This window comes from Microcebus murinus, chromosome 12, assembly GCF_040939455.1.
Source record: "Microcebus murinus isolate Inina chromosome 12, M.murinus_Inina_mat1.0, whole genome shotgun sequence".
In the NCBI taxonomy this organism is placed as follows: Eukaryota; Metazoa; Chordata; class Mammalia; order Primates; family Cheirogaleidae; genus Microcebus; species Microcebus murinus.
The window spans coordinates 80,843,592-80,860,779 of record NC_134115.1 but is presented as its reverse complement, the minus strand read 5'-3'; the positions used below and the strand labels follow the sequence as shown (position 1 = coordinate 80,860,779).

General features: G+C 38.4%; 1 protein-coding gene across 7 annotated transcripts in view; it reads right to left on the bottom strand.

Moving 5' to 3' along the window:
- Positions 1 to 17,188, bottom strand: part of CNTRL (centriolin) — an 88,616-nt gene continuing 71,428 nt past the window's right edge. For 6 of the 7 annotated variants that reach the window (XM_076008996.1, XM_076008995.1, XM_012771712.3 and 3 more), the window contains 14 exons: positions 16,855 to 17,014; positions 15,384 to 15,499; positions 15,083 to 15,300; positions 12,258 to 12,415; positions 10,884 to 10,957; positions 9,551 to 9,739; positions 8,885 to 9,110; positions 7,021 to 7,226; positions 5,863 to 6,003; positions 3,788 to 4,054; positions 3,568 to 3,630; positions 2,137 to 2,334; positions 653 to 731; positions 1 to 410 (listed from right to left, as the gene is read on the bottom strand). In XM_076008996.1, coding sequence (XP_075865111.1) covers positions 681 to 731; positions 2,137 to 2,334; positions 3,568 to 3,630; positions 3,788 to 4,054; positions 5,863 to 6,003; positions 7,021 to 7,226; positions 8,885 to 9,110; positions 9,551 to 9,739; positions 10,884 to 10,957; positions 12,258 to 12,415; positions 15,083 to 15,300; positions 15,384 to 15,499; positions 16,855 to 17,014 — 2,067 coding nt within the window. In that variant the 3' untranslated portion in view covers positions 1 to 410; positions 653 to 680. Of the gene's footprint in view, positions 411 to 652; positions 732 to 2,136; positions 2,335 to 3,567; positions 3,631 to 3,787; positions 4,055 to 5,862; positions 6,004 to 7,020; positions 7,227 to 8,884; positions 9,111 to 9,550; positions 9,740 to 10,883; positions 10,958 to 12,257; positions 12,416 to 15,082; positions 15,301 to 15,383; positions 15,500 to 16,854; positions 17,015 to 17,188 lie in introns of those variants that run through there. The other variant, XM_076008998.1, reaches the window with a different exon arrangement.

Genomic DNA, 17,188 nt, shown 5'->3' with positions numbered 1-17,188 from the left:
GATTATATCTTTTATTTTCATATGAAAAATAGATTTTAAGTAGAATTTAAAATAACTCTTGACACTATATAAATGAAGAAGGGCTTAAGTACATTTTTTTGTCATGAGATTTGCCAGTTTACAGATACAAATATGCAGTTAAAATCAGCATTGATTTTATAAAAACACAGTCCAAAGATTAAAAAAAAATATCTTGGCCACCTAGGACTCTGGTTTAAATTATGTTCAACTATTCCCACATGTACAAGTGATTTACAAAACCTTAGCATTAATGTTACAAACAAAAACTACAGTGGAGTTTCAGCAAAAAACCAAGCGGCCTTCCAATTGTGAAGTAGTGAGGTAGTGGAGAAGGTATTCCCTCATATATTTACACAATGCAGTATTCCTCATCTGGCTGAGCCATGTTCCTACAGTAAGACAAAAGTAGAAAGGGTGGATTAAATTCTTGTAGCAGTAGAAATAGTCTTAACAGAATTAAGTGATGGCTTGAGGCTATCGGGTAATTTAAATATCTCTTTGGAAAAATGTTTTATGGTGAACCACTGTACAAAATTATGACAAGTTAAAAAGTTTGTTTTTCTTAAGACTGCTAAAATTCAATATCTTCCAATTGCAAATGCTAGTTAAAAGATCTCTTTGTAACACATACCCTGTGAGCAGGAATCTGGGAAGTGGCATCAGTGTCGGTAACCATCTGGTGGACTTTGTAAAACCCGTAGGAAGGAGCTCTGAATAGAAGGGAGATAAAATGTTAGGCTCAGCATCCAGCCCCCTAAATACAATTTAGTTCAGGCTTTTATCCTACATGGGTCTGGATTACAACCCCAGACTTCTAAGTACTTCTAACAATCTCACTCCTACCCATTGTGCCTTGCCTTTAAAGCACCTGAATTCTGGCTGCCATCTTAGAGTTGATAATTGAAACTGAACTAACTCCTCAACCCCTAGGCACTCTTTTCTCAGTACTCTGGGCCAGGTGTCCTCAAACTACAGCCTGGGGGCCACATGTGGGTGTTTTTGCCCGTTTGTTTTTTTACTTCAAAATAAGATACGTGCAGTGTGCATAGGAATTTGTTCATAGTTTTTTTTAAACTATAGTCTGGCCCTCCAACGGTCTGAGGGACAGTGAAATGGCCCCCTGTTTAAAAAGTCTGAGGACCCCTGCTCTGAGCTATCTTACTTCCAAAGCCTGCCTATTACTCAATGTCCAGTGCCTATCTCTTCTTTAACCCTGACTTGAGGCCCATGATGATTTTGGCCTTAACCTGATTTGGGTGTTAGGGTAATCATATTCAAATCTTGGCTCTGCTGCTGATGTGCTGTGTGATCTAGGCAAGTCACTTGCCCACTTTGAGCATATTGAAGAAGCAACTGTCCTTGAAGGTTCCTTGAGCTTCAATCATTATACTGCTCTGCAGTATAGGCAGATTAGTCCCTAAATCCTGCTTTTGTCTTTTGATACATCCTTGACCAAGTCATTTATCATTTTATACAATTTCCTTATCTATGTTAAGGGATAATTCCTACCTCCCAGAATGCAAAGATTAAATGAGATATATATCAAGTTTAGTATGTGTACATAGCACTCAAAAATGGAAGCTATTATATGTCTCTGACAGCCGTATACTGTTACTGTTTGCCAGTTCCATGAGTATATTTCATGTTCCTCCTAAATGATTATTAACCTTATCTAAGTTTCACACAGAAAAGCTTTGTGAAATTCAAATATTTTATAGGCCCTACGATAAGAGGTCTGCAAGTTACAAGATACAGGGAGACAAAGTGGACTCAAATTGACCTCACAGGTCTAAACTCTCTATATTGACTGAGTAGAAAATAAGGAAATCCAGAAGTGGAGGACGTTCATAGCAGAATTAACTACACTCCTGCCAGGTCATCCGATCTCCAGTTCTAGTCTATTTCCTAAGCCATCAACTTATCCTCTTTCTCCATCTACAAACCAGTTCATTCCAGTTTTCACAGGGAGCACAAAAAAGTCTTTGCTGAGATAAGTTTTCCAGAGAGTTGAAGGTGGCATATTTATGTCCTGAATATCCTCTAGATTACGCACCCTAAAGCTTTCAGTACTTTCCATGTAATATAGTAAACCCTTTGTTAAGAGCTTCCCCTTACCTGATTTTGTCCAAGTTGAGAGTCCTCCACAAGGGAAGACTCCACACTGGGTGACACTGATGAATCCACAGAGGTGCTGGTAACCAATTCCCCTAAAGCATCCACTTGTCTCCTCAAACTGTGTAATGTGCCCTCTGTCTGCCGCTTTCCTTTACTTAATACTTCTGCTTGCTTAGACATACAGTGTCGAAGTTGGGCCTGAAAAGTGTCATGATAAAGTTTAGGGTTTTAAACAGGAGAAATATACTAGAACTATTACTTAGCTTCCTCACACTTAACCTTTGATAGGCAAATCAGACATAAAGTAGGAAAGGCTGCTGGAAATGCTTGTCTTTGAAAAAAATTACTGGAGGTGCCAGATGGATACTCTCAGTGTGCATGAACTTGACTATTCTGTGCTGTCATTAACTGGGCCTTTTATTTAGCCTGCTCTTTCCACTGTGGGCAGTGCTTAGGGCTTCTGCATGCCCTGCCTCCCCGTTCAATTGTCGCCTCATCTCCTTCTTCCTTGTCTGCCAAGACTTAGATTAACTTATGCATGACATCTTCAGTGCCTCCTCAGCTTGATGTAATCCTCACCCTAGACTATTTTTTGGCTTTCCCCACTGCTGTAATCTTAAAATGATTCTCTTAAAGTCTATAGCAGCGCTGTCCAACAGAACCATCTGCAATGACGGGAATGTTCTATATTTGGCTGTCAATATGGTCACCACTAGACACATGTGGCTACTGAACACACCTGAAAGGTGGCAAATGAAAACCTGAATTTTAAACTTGATTTAATTATAATTAAAATTTCAATAGCCACACATGGTTGGAGACTATCCTTGGATGTTGCAGGGCTCCACTCAATACTGCAGTGCTACACCCTCTCAGCCATTCCCCAAAGATGCGTCCTCCCACCTATACTCTTACTTCACAAATCTTTAGGCCCACACTGATCATGGAATCCTAGACCCCCATTTTCAGCTGCCTATAGATAGATATCCTGCCCTGGATATCTCACAGGGCCTTCAAACTTACCATGTTCTGAGCCAAACGATTCCTTATCTGATGGCTCAGCCTACTTTTCCAGTATTCCCAATCTTTCCCCCACCCACTGGCCTGTGATGTCCTTACAGTTTATTGTTATGTCTCTATTTCCTGTCCCAAATACTTAGGTTCTGTCAGTTAGTTGAGGTAAAGCAGCATCACACAGATTAAAGAACACTGGACTTAACACCAGAATTCATTGTTTTAAACACTGACTGCCATTTACTGACTGATGCCAACTTCTCTGAGCTTTAATCGTTTAATCTGCAGAATTGCCAAGAGCGCTGCAGCAGTGTGAATGTGAGAGCAGCACATAAATGTAAGACTTTCCCCCGATCTCCCCAATGTGCCAAGTATCTCATACTGTTTTTTTTTTGTTTGTTTGTTTTAAAAGGCAACCTTGAGTCGATCTTCACGGTGACGCAGTTCTTCCCGGAGTGCTTCTCCACTCCTGTGTCCATCCTTTTTCAGAGGGAAAAGGGAGATATCAATGAGTCACCAAATACCATGACTGGGAGTCAACCAGCCTTTCCCTCCCCCTACCAAATCTGTTTATCAACTTAACTGGGGGAAGTGGGCTGTCCTAAGAGGCCCAGAGAATAGCAGGATAACCTCTTACCATTTTGTGAACTTGGGGAAAACTCGGTTTTTCTTCAAAAGTTCTCTCATTCATGGTGAATGGAAAGTTCTCTTTCAAGCTTTCCAACTCTCCTTCTAGATTTTCATTTCTTTCCCAAATAGCTTCTATATCTGCTGGTAGTTCTGGAAAAAACTGGTTGAGATTCTTCAGGCTGGTTCTGATTTCATCTTTCACCTCAGATTTAAGTGTCCTCATTGCGTCACTGATTTCCATTTGTCTTCTCTCCAAATCTTTTTGGTTTGCCATCTAAAGAGTGAGTCAGAGTCAAATACCACTGTGTAAAATTTGGGACTTATTTGGAACTGAGGTACTTAATGTGCCAGGTATTTAAAGACCTACAAATACCAACTACTATGATTACTAGAACTGTAAAACTTTGGGATCATTCAAATACTTGAAAATCTACAAGCTACCAAGTAAACAATTTTGATTACAGCAACTTCCATTTAGAAATGTATGTGCAGGCCGGGCACAGTGGCTCACGCCTGTAATCCTAGCTCTTGGGAGGCCGAGGCGGGCGGATTGCTCGAGGTCAGGAGTTCGAAACCAGCCTGAGCAAGAGCGAGACCCCGTCTCTACTATAAATAGAAAGAAATCAATTGGCCAACTAATATATATAGAAAAAATTAGCCGGGCATGGTGGCGCATGCCTGTAGTCCCAGCTACTTGGGAGGCTGAGGCAGGAGGATTGCTTGAGCCCAGGAGTTTGAGGTTGCTGTGAGCTAGGCTGACGCCACGGCACTCACTCTAGCCTGGACAACAAAGCGAGACTCTGTCTCAAAAAAAAAAAAAAAAGGAAAGAAATGCATGTGCATAAGGTTCCTTGAAGGTGAATTACTCTATAGAAGTCAATCTCTTTGGAATTAGACAGAGCTGGATCCCAGTCTCACTTCCAGTAAGCATTACCAGTATGACTTAGGACAAGTTAGCTAACTTCTTTTCCTCCGTTACCTCATTTATACATGGAAATAAACACCTTCTGCTCAGAAATGTGAGAACTGAGAATTTACATGAAGCACGTTAGTGATACAGTATCGAACTGGTAACTACAGTAATGAAATCCCAAATAAGAAAAATGCCATTTATTAAAATAAGTCATAAGTGATCTGAATTATAAATGTTAATGCTGGAAAGGGCTTTAGAAATGATCAATTGTTTTTCATTATATAGGTGAACAATCTGGTGATTTGGGCAGTTTAGAGGTTTCTTAAAGTGTTACAGATTGTTTCTGATACCCAAGAGAGACTATCCTATGTGGCTCTACCCATAAAGAGCTTAGTGAAGATATTAGATTCATATCTATTGCTAATTGCCCTACCAAGTTTGCAGAGGCATCTAAAATCACTCAGGGCTGTGGTCTTTAAATAATTTTTTAAAAAGTTATTTCTTTTTTAACTAAAGGGAAGGTGTATGTATGGGCTGAGGGAGCGGGAGTTTGGAAGCACAGATGAAACTGGAAGGGGCACAAAGGGTCGTCCAAAAAACACAGTATAGCAGCGCTAAGCAAGTGGCCACAACAGCTGGACTAGGAGTTCAGGGATGGCCCAGGCTAGAGGACACCAGGGGCGTCTAGGATTGGAGACTCCACCAGTTCAAGCATGCACTGTCTCATGCTCTCCACCTGGTCTGTCAAACGTTTCCTCTGGACCATCTTTTCTTGCTTGGGAGGGTGGGGATTGGCTCCTGTAAACTTGTTTATGGCATAAAATCTAACATTTCAGTATAGTTCTTTGGGACATAATAAAATATTATGGTAAAGAATAACTTCTTTTCTTTGAAAAACTAACATTAAAACTTGTTAAACTTAAGAGAATTTTGAAAGTATATTTTAAACAAATACTGTCTTCTTGTGGAGGTACATTTCTAAATTTTAAGATTGAAAAAACAGATGTGACTTAACATCTTATAATAAGTTTTTCAAAATTTCCATAAAGAAATGTTCCTCTTAAAAGAGATTAAAAAACAATACAATCTGCCTGAGCCCTGAGGGTGGTAAGAGTACTGAAGGAGGCCTCTCTGCCCCGGGGTTGGCAGCTGGCTTTCTGGGCGCACACCTGCTTTTTGAGCTCTGCGTACTCATTCTGCATCTGGTTGAGCTCCTTCATCAGGCGCCTGGCCCGCTCGTGGTTGTCCTGGGCTACCAGTTCGATTGTTGCCATTTCCTTCTGCATGCAGCTGTTCTCCTGTTTTTGCTCCTAGCACGAGAGGAGGAAAATGACTCTGTGATCCAACATGGGGCAGTGTGGGTTGCTTGTGTACACACTCACCAGCTCTGGAACTTCAGTTCCCATCTGGGCCTCAGCTTCTCTAGCTACACAGTGGAGATAATTCTATCTCCCTTTACTGGGCATATATAGTATAGCTGGGAGTACATACATGTCATAGTCTGTTAGCCCAAAGTCTGAATCCCAGATCTGCAGCACTACCTTTGATAATAAGTTACTTTCCCTTTCTGAGCCTCCATTAATTGTAAAATGGGAACACCCATCATCTTTGGGTTACTGAATTAAATTTTAGACATCTATATTCTATCCTTACAATCAATCATCTTGCCTATCACTAGTTGCCTATTGCTATTTCCTTTGGGAAACACACATGATTTAAAAGTTCCTTTCACACAATAAGGCTCATAAATTCCTCCAGAGGGTGTTGGAAAAATCTATTCCCAGGATAGTCCTGTTGTTGTGCACCTGCCTCCATCCACCATAAATTGTTCTGAACTAAGTATCACCTCCAAAATTTATTTCAGGGATGAAAGTATGGTAGATTTAGTCTCTTGGTTTTAGAGTAATGGTTAATTAAAGCTAATGTGGGCCAAAAAGGGCAAAATGTGAAAAATTTGTTAACTATTAACTACAGCTATGGCAAAATGTCTACTAATGCCTTCCAACACCCCTCTTCCCCTGCCAGTGCAGGTGTCTGCAGAGGCTCACCAGCAGAACATACTGTCTACTTTGTGCTGACACTGTTCACATGACAGTCTCCCCAGCCAGCCAGCCAGCCAGCAAGAGCTCCTCCAGGCTGCAGCCCAGTCTCAGGCAAAACTTACCATCAGCTTCAAGAACAATTGACGCATAAATACAACAGGAACTGTAGTTGGGTTAGGGGCTGGGTTGATGGGTAGTTTATTTTCCCTACATTTAAGTGATGTTGCAGTTCAAAAATTTAAATTTATCATTTCCTCCCAAACTGCCAAGGCAGCAGGTACTCACAAGAAGGTTTTGCTCTAGCTGGCTCCGCTGGATCTTAAGTGCTTCCTTCAGGCTGGCCACCTGTTTCTCAGATTTCTTTCTTTCTGTCAAGAACTGGTTCCGCAGGAGGCTGAAGTCTGCCCTCATAGAGTCTGCCTCTTTCTGGAGAGCCAGCAGCTCATTTGACTTTGCCAGTAATTGCTGCTCCCTTTCTGAAAGCTGTTGTTCTGAAATGAGCATTTTAGGTAGACTTAGCCAAAGGCCCCAGGCCACCTGTGGGTAGAGCTTTCCTTCCCTCACAGCAGATTGCATAATGGTGACATGCCACCTACACAGGTGCTTTCGTCCATTCCCAAGTCTTATAAGCCTACCCTGACCCACACCATAGGCCCAGAAAAAGGCCCAGATAAGGGCCTCTTGAAGTAACTGGTTCTTGGAGGGCCTGATCCCAAAGTGACAGGCAGCTACTATCTACCCTGCCAAGTCTTAGAGACCAAGGAGCGCAAACACAGCACCAATCCTGAGGTGCATGGAACATGGAACTGATATGTTTTTTGTTTTTTTTTTGAGACAGAGTCTCACTTTGTTGCCCAGGCTAGAGTGAGTGCTGTGGCGTCAGCCTAGCTCACAGCAACCTCAAACTCCTGAGCTCAAGTGATCCTCCTGCCTCAGCCTCCCAAGTAGCTGGGACTACAGGCATGCGCCACCATTCCCGGCTAATTTTTTTTATATATATTAGTTGGCCAATTAATTTCTTCCTATTTATAGTAGAGACGGGGTCTCGCTCTTGCTCAGGCTGGTTTCGAACCCCTGACCTCGAGCAACCCGCCCGCCTCAGCCTCCCAGAGTGCTAGGATTACAGGCATGAGCCACCGCGCCAGGCTGATATGTTTTTTATAAACATTGATTTTAATAAAGGGAGACATACTAGTACTACTCCTTTATAGGGGCCAGTGCAGTGGCAAGAGTACAGGATTTGGAGCTGATTCCCGCACTGGCATTAGCCCCATTTTATAGATGAGGAACACATTTCCTGATGTCCAATTGTAATCATGTATGCAAACACTTGGTACACAGTGAGTACTCAACAAAGAATGCTTATAAGTAAAAGTGACATTTAAAAGAGATTTTTTTATTACCCTATTTAGAGTAGTACCTTGCCCAGATTTTACTTTTCAAGACCTCTGGCATTGTCAAAACTCAGATATTTGTTTAGTTTCCATTTTTATAATGAATTGATCAAGTCTGGATGTATCAGGATTTCCCAGGGGAAAAGTAATAATAACCCTTTCAGATCCCCAAGTCCACAACATTTTCTGAGCCTTATTAAACCCTGTAGCCCAAGAAAGAGAAAAACCATTTACTGATGTAAGAACAGTCATTACCTTGGATTCATTCCCATGTCAACTCCATTTATATATGGTTCAAGAGAGGATACACTGGCTGAAAGGCAAATACCTGTACCATTCACTATGTCAAATCTGGACAGAAGAATTGTTAATACTGTTTTTTTGACTGGTTAAGAGGAAATGGATCATTATTCCCAAACCTCATAAATAATATACTTTAGAGTATTTTTGGCAGTTTTTTGCCTTAATGTTACATTTTCTTGAGATAGCATTCTCAAGGGAGGCAATATGGTAGAGTACAATGACTTGCTAGTCAGCCTCAGGATCAAATATCTTCTCCACAAAGCTACAAATTCCCTTTGTCTCTCCGAGCCTGTTTCCTCATCTTGCACAGGGCTCTCATGGTTCCTGCTTTGCTTCTCCTGCCTCCTTCTTGAGCTCTGGCTGGGGCCTGGGTCTCCCTTACACACCTTACAAGACAACTGGCAGAACCACACACACCCTTCTCCCCCAGCAAACCATTTCAGAACACATACTGGTCTGGGAGAGCATCTTCTGCAGGCTCCCGCCCTGCCTCTCCTCTTCCTGAAGAGTCCTGACATGCTCTTTAGCGGCCTGCACCTTTGCAAGCACCTGGTCCAGGCTACTTTTCTGGTCCGTTATTTCTTTTTCCAGCTGGTGCTGCTGCTCCTTCAGTGTCACTTTACTGGCTTCCAATTTTTTTTCTTCACTCTCTCTCTCTTTCTGGAGTCTCTGAAACATCTTAATAGAGAATATAACCTTAGTCAGTCATTAAATAGCAAAGACTCAGTTTCCCAGATGAGGGTACCTACATGAACATGAGTCAGATTCCAGTTCAATAGAAAGTAGGAAATAGCCCACAGGGACAGTTCTTTTACAAAGGTGATCAGGCAGGGACTGGGAAACTAGCTGGCCAACAGTGAAGAGGGTATTCAAGCAGCAAATGGCATGTGGCCATTAAGATTCTTTATAGGACCAATGATCTATGATTTGAAAGGTCCATGAGTATTAATCCCAAGAGAGTCACATGGTAAGTATAAAAGCCACCCCTGGCTACACAGGGCAGTTACATGACACATAGTCCCATGGGGAACATTTCTCAGCAGCTTTCTGCCAGGGGGGAAATGTTCACATGAACAAGAAAATGCTTCCTTTTATATAAAATCACCAATGTGTAGTACCATTTCTTGTTGGACTAGTTTGAGCTTGTTTTCTTCGATTTCATTCTGAAGCACTTTGAGTTGGTGCTGTTTTGTTTTCTCTTCTTTCTGACAGTTTTCGATCCTCTTCACACATTCGCTGATGTTGTCCTGGAGCCGAGTCTGCTCGCTAAGCAGTTCGCCCTGGTGCTCGGTGGTGCAAAGCAGGTCCTGCAGGTGAAAGAACAAATCAGAACTACTAACAAAGCCATCTTTACTAAAGTGGCCAGTGCCACTCCAGTATCTATTAAGTCGGACAAAATGAGAAGCATAGAAGTTCCGTATCCTTCATTACCTCAACAACTTATAGAAAGGTATCCAGAACTAATTTAATTAGCTTTTGTCCTTATAGTACCTCAAAAATAAGGTGATAAAAGATGTCAAAATCTCAGCATGAGACTCAGTTCCTCTGAGCTTTAGCTGCCTTGTCATGGAGGTGGGAATAAAGATCACTAACCTCACAAGACTGTTCAGAAGATTAAGAAAAATTGTGAATAAGGCTTAACTCTTGTTGAAAAATGAATCTAAAGTCATGCGTGTGTTACTATTTGAAATATTTATACAGGTTTAAAAACTCAGAAAACAATAAATACTTCTTTAAGAAACCCAAATTAAGGATTTTTGGAAAAGTTAACCATGTTTCCAACACAAAATATTCATAAGAATTCGTGTATGATTTTTAAAAGATAGAGTACTTTAAGTTTTATTCATCTTCAAAACACAGAATCCTACAGGTGGAAGAGAATTTAGATCCAACTCATTTACATAGTGGAAAGTGAGGCCCAGAACTTGCTTGAGGTTCTTTGAAATTCAAATTATAGCACCATTCTCACAGGACAACATGGAATTACCTTCAGGAAGATTGTCAGATGTACAAGAGTGAAGGATCTGCTCTGTTCAACATCTGACATGATGGAGGCCCAGATCTGGCGGTTACTCTGCAGCTCAGTGAGTGATCAAATTTAAGCCCAGCCTTCAGAAGTCTCAACTATGCCATGGATTAAAGATGGTCCATGCTGTCCCTGATGCCCACAGAGGGGCTGATGAGGGACTGCTGTTGGGCTCTGGTCTAACCACCATCCTACTTACTAGCTTTGAGTAACACTTTGTTTGAATCAAGAGTTCCAGGGCTAAAATAAATGAGAAAACCACTGCTCTACACTAAAATTTTTATTTATGTGATGGTTGTTTTATACAAATGGCCCTATGGGACCTGCTGTCATGAAAACGAGCCAGGCTACTTGATTTTTTAATTTAAACCAATTGTCTGCATGCCTTCAGGATAGTACTAAAAGATTACATTTGTTAACCTTACCTGTTTTGCTAGGTTCAAATGGTCTTGCACATTGGCTAGTTCATCCTGTAGTGAGTTTACTGCTTCTCGTTTTTCTACAGAAATAACATTTTCATAAAATAAGAAATACACAACATATATTTTTACAGATTCCCATCAGCCTCCCCAAAAAAGTAGAAGTTAACTGAAGCTAATTTCTGTTGCATGTATGACTATGCTACTCTATCTTACTAAAAGCCAAAAGAGAGAGTTATATTCACAACCCAGATTTGGGCTTGGAGCTCAGGTTTTCAAAAATTTTCATGTTTGAAACCCATCATAAAAATATTTACAGATAATATTTAATGTTGGTAAGGTGCATGGGTTAATAACAGGTACCTTCTACATCGCTGGTAGAAATGTAAATTGAGTACAACCTTTCAGGAAGACAATTTGGGAATAAATTTTATATCTATACTGGCTTTGTCAATTACTAGCTATGTGACCGTGAACAACTCCTCACTTAAGCAGTCACAAGAAAACTAAGCTTCAGTTTCCTTATCTGTAAATGGGTAAAATAATAGTTTCTATCTCATAAAGATGTTACGAGGATTAAATGAGAAAATGCATCATGCCTAGGACATAGTAAATGCTCAATAAGTGTGTGTGTGTGTGTGTATATATATAATTTTTACTCAAAAAGTGTATTAGCTAGAATTACTTAGCAATTTCTCTTAAATAAATTATCATGAATATTTAAAAATATTTGGTAATAGAAAAAAACTTCATCATTTGCATCTTTGTTTTCATTTTTCAAACCACACATACACCCCTAGGAAAAATCTGGAAGGGTATTCAACAAACTGTTAATGGGAATTATCTCTGAGGAATGAGGTCAACAGCAATTTTTATTTCATCTTTTTGCTACATTTTTAAATTATTCTCTAAAGAGCATGAACTAGAGGCCAGGCGCGGTGGCTCACGCCTGTAATCCTAGCACTCTGGGAGGCCGAGGTGGGCAGATTGCTCAAGGTCAGGAGTTTGAAACCAGCCTACTATAAATAGAAAGAAATTAATTGACCAACTAATATATATAGAAAAAATTAGCCAGGCATGGTGGCCCATGCCTAAAAGAACATGAATTAGGTTTTTTTAAAACCTAATTAGCATTATTGAGATAAAATTCATATGTATATATCTTACTCAAAGGGTATAATTCAAAGGCTAAAACATAAATACACTAAATATACTAAAAAGTATATTCACAGAGTTGTGCAACCATTACGACAATCTAATTTTAGAAAGAAACCCCATGCCCATTAGCATGAATTACTTCAATAATAAGAAAAATCAAACAATTAATAAATCTAACAAAGGGGAAAGAAATCACATTTTTCCTGTTCTGCTGCCTCATACCTTGTAGCTGCTGCTGCATTGCTAATATGTCATTATGCAGTGACAGCTTGTCTCTGTTTAGTTGGTCTAGTTCCTGCTGCAGTTTTCTGACATTCAATTCCAACTTCTCTAAGTTTGATTGCTCCATTTTGCTATTTTCTTCTGTGGTTGCTAAAACCCTACCACACAGAGAATAATTCAGACAGTCAAATATAAAATATTCAAGCATACACAAGAGATGACTGAGGAATAGTGTTACCCTTTCACAATGTACAGTTATGGAACGTCTGTATCATTATAAATCTTCACAAAACTTAAGATAAATTTATTTTCAAAATAAGTCTATCATCTCTCTAAATAGAAGATTTTTTTAAAAGTGATTCACTAAATTAAAGTTTTATAAAAATCATGGATAAAAACATGATAATGTTCAGAATACCAAAGACTGGAGAAATAAAAATGGATTGCTAACCTATGAAAAGTTAAAATGCAGAAAACAATTGTTATGTACAATAGGATTTGTCCACCTGACAGACATGTGTGAGAGCATGTATTCTAGTACATAAAAGGAGCCATACAGTGTGGACTTGTTTTTGTCTGGCTTCTTTCATCAGCACAATTATGTTGAGATCCAACCCTGTTACCGTGCATATCAATACTTTATCCCTTTTTACTGCTGAGCAGTATTCTACAGTATGGATATACTACCGTTTGTTTATCTCCTTACCAGCTGATGGACATTTGGGTCATTTCTAGTTTTTGGTTATTACAAATAAAGCTACAATGAACATTGGAGTGTACACTCTATGTGGAAAATATGATTTCATTTCTCTTCAGTAAATACCTAGGAGTGGAATGGGTAGGTCTTCTGGCAGGTGTGCGTTTGATTTTTAAGAAACTGCCAAACTGGTTTCTAAAGTAGTCATACCATTTTTTTTTTCTTTTTTTGGGGGGAGGGTATTGAAACTCAATGAGAATCATACCATTTTATATTCCCATCAATCATGTATGAAAGTTTGTCATTAACATTTAGTATGGTCATCCTAATAGGTGTATAGTGATATCTCAGTGGTTTTAATTTGCATTTCCCTAAGGATTAATGATGCTGAGCATCTTTTCATGTGCTTATTTGCCACCCATATATATTCTGAAATGTCTGTTCAAATCTTTTGCACATTTAAAAAATTAGTTTTTTATTATTGAGTTTTGAGAGTTCTTTATATATTCTAGATACAAATCTTTTATCAGATACATGGTTGCAAAGATTTTTCTCCTAACCTGTGACATGTCTTTTCATTACCTTCACAGTGTCTTTTGAGAAGCAGACATTTAAAATTTTAATAAAGTCTAATTTTATCAATTTATTCTTTTATGGATCATGTTTTTGGTGTCATATCCAAGAAATTTTTGCCTAGCCCAAGGTCACAAAGGATTTCTTCCATTTTCTTCTAGAAGTTTTATATTTGGGTTTTACATTTATGTTTATGGCCCATTTTAAGTTAATTTTTATATATAGTGTAAAGTATGAATTGAGGTTCATTTTTTTGGTTTTGGATATCCAATTGTTTCAGCAACATTTTTTCAAAAGACCATCTTTTCTGTATGGGAAAAAAAGCCTTTTTATCTTTGTCAAAGTCAGTGCTCCACAAATATATATACATATATATTTTTTTTGAGACAGAGTCACAAATACATATACATACATATATATATATATATAAATTTTTTTTGTTTTTTTGAGACAGAGTCCCACTCTGTTGCCCAGGCTAGAGTGAGTGCCGTGGCATCAGCCTAGCTCACAGCAACCTCAAACTCCTAGGCTCAAGTGAGCAGTCTGTCTCAGCCTCCCAAGTAGCTGGGACTACAGGCATGCGCCACTATGCCTGGCTAATTCTTTTTTTAATATATATTTTTAGTTGGCCAATTGATTTCTTTCTATTTTTTAGTAGAGACAGGGTCTTGCTCTTGCTCAGGCTGGTCTTGAACTCCTGACCTTGAGGGATCCGCCCGCCTTGGCCTCCCAGAGTACTAGGATTATAGGTGTGAGCCACTGCGCCCGGCCCAAATATATGAGTTTATTTCTGGACTATTTCTGGTTCTATTCTGTTCCATTGATCTATGTGCCTACCATTATATAAATACTGTGGTGTTTTGATTACTTTTGTTCTACTTCTCCAAAGTTGTTTTGGTGTCATATCTAAAAAATTATATAAACTCTATTCTAGGTCCTTTGTATATCTATATGAATTTTAGAATAAGCTTGTTAATTTCCACCAAAAAAAAGCTTATTGGGATTTTAACTGTAATTGTTTTGAATCTCTAGATCAATTTGAGGAGTACTAAATCTTAACAATATCATCTTCCTATATTCCTGTACAAGGTATATCTCTCCAATTATTTCCAGCATGTATTATTTTACTTAAAAAACCACAACAGTGCCTATAGTCCTAGCCACTCATGAGGCTGAGTCAGGAGGATCGATTGAGGCCAGGAGTTTGAGGTTGCAATGAGCTATGATCACACCACTGCACCATACCCCAGGCCACAGAGCAATACCCTGTCTCAAAAAACCAAAAAACAAACAAATCACAAAAATCCCCCCAACAACAGATTATCTTAAAAAATGCTTTTGAGGAAAAAACACTAGAAGGAAATTCACCAAAAAGCTATTGGTGAATTGTATTATACCAAGTTTGTGGTGCATTTTTTCCTTATCTCTTATTTTCCAAATATTTTTTCCTCTGAAACCACTGAGAATCCAAATTTTCCAATTTTTTTAATAGTGTGTTTAAAATGCTTTGGACTTGGAGAAGTGACTCTGTAAGTTTATTTGTTCTTGCTCCTACCTTTTGGTTTGTGCCACCTTCTTTTCCCAAATGTCACATTTCTCCTGAAGATCTTCCTTTTCTTTGTTCAAACACTCAACACAAGATTGTAATGCTCGGGACTCAGAAGTCATTCGCTCTATTTCTCGTTTTTCCCTTTCAAGGAGCTGCTTCTGCCATTCTATTTCCCCTTTCTGTCGCTGGGCTATCTGCTGCAAATTCTCCAACTCCAGTTTCTCCTAAAATCAGAAAAAAGAGGACTCAAACATCCTAAATGAGAAAGAATGTAGTTTGCTAAGGGTATAATGGTTTTGTTCATTACCTCTAGCACTTCAACCTGAGTCTTCTCTAACTCAGACATTTTTTTGTCATGTTGTAGCTTCAAACCTTGCAGTTCATTGTTTTCTAGTTGCAACATGTCCAGAATATTCTTTAGTTCTAACAGACAGAAACAAATCATAGTCCATGCTATTAAGTGAACTTGGAAGCATTTACAAAATGAAACAGAAATTAATGCTATTGAGTGATACAAGATAATAAAAAAGTTTTGTTGAGTTGAATTAATGGCCCTAATTATGTTTTTAATGGAAAAACTTCTCTGAAGGTATTGTTAAACACTAATTTGTTAAAAATGTTTTAATGCAAAAATTTAACAAAAATTTGGTTCTAAAAGTATTTAACTCCATAAAAAAGAATGAACTAAGAGAATTTTATATAAATAAAATTTGACCAAAATAAATAGGAAAAACTTTAAAACATAGACTGAGATTTATATAACAACTTTTTTGCCCTTTGAAATACAGATGTTTAAATATTAACTCTTTATGATTATAAAAATATTTGCTCAAGCCGAGGCAGGTGTATTGCTTGCGGTCAGGAGTTCGAAACCAGCCTGAGCAAGAGCAAGACCCCGTCTCTACTATAAATAGAAAGAAATTAATTGGCCAACTAACATATATATAGAAAAAATTAGCTGGGCATGGTGCCGCATGACTCTAGTCCCATCTACTCGGGAGGCTGAGGCAGGAGGATTGCTTGAGCCCAAGAGTTTGGGGTTGCTGTGAGCTAGGCTGACGCCATGACACTCACTCTAGCCTGGGCAACAAAGCAAGACTCTGTCTAAAAAAAAAAAAAAAAATTTGCTCACTGTAGAAAATCTGGAAAATACAAAAAAAAGGTATAACAGAAAAAAAGAAAAACCTATTATCATCCTAGATGATCACTATTACAATAGCATTTTGATGTATTTCCTTCCAGGAGCACACACATACACATATACAAACATTTTTAAATTAACTGGGACTATATTCCATATTCATTTTTATCTATTTTTTTCATTCTTCTCATGAATATATTTACATGTCATTAAATGCTAAAAATTTGGCTTTTAAATTGGTCATTTGTCTCCAAATTTTGTCATTACAAATATTGTTGCCATCTGCATAAATGCTTGCCTTCTCTGGATGGGTAGAAATGGGCTCACTGGTTCAACACGTGTGAATTTTAAGAATTCTTAAACACTAGGAATACTTCACTTGACAACTTGTAAGTGCTCCTCTTTCAGCCCACTCTGAGCAGCAGTAAATATGATTATTTTTCTTTTAAATAAACTTTATCAATTCAAAGGGCACAAAATAATATCCTCTTATTTTTATAATCTTCTTTTCTTTGCTTATTAGTAGGAAGCTTAAATTCTAAAAGAAGTTTATTTGGCCACTTGTAATTTTTCTGTGACCTGGAATATAGACATTTCCAACCTCAAACTTTATATGACTGTTTTCCTTTAAACTTACCAGTTTTATGTTTAGACATTAGCCCTAAAACTACCTGAAGATTTTCTTCCTCTTTTTCAATTTCCTGCTTTATAAGTGTAAGTTGATTTTTTTTTTCACTAATCTGGACATTCAGTTCTCCTTTCTGAATACTCAGTTCTTCCAGAAGAGATTTTACTTCCTGTATTAAAAACAAAAAGTCACCCCCTCCTGTAATTATAAATAGAAATTACTTTAAAGTAAGTTCTATTATGAATTGTCTCATTTCATAGAAATTCTAATTTGGAAACAAGTTCATTTTTGCATTTTATGTCAAGAACAGCACTATATTTTGCACTAACATCTCTATATAACA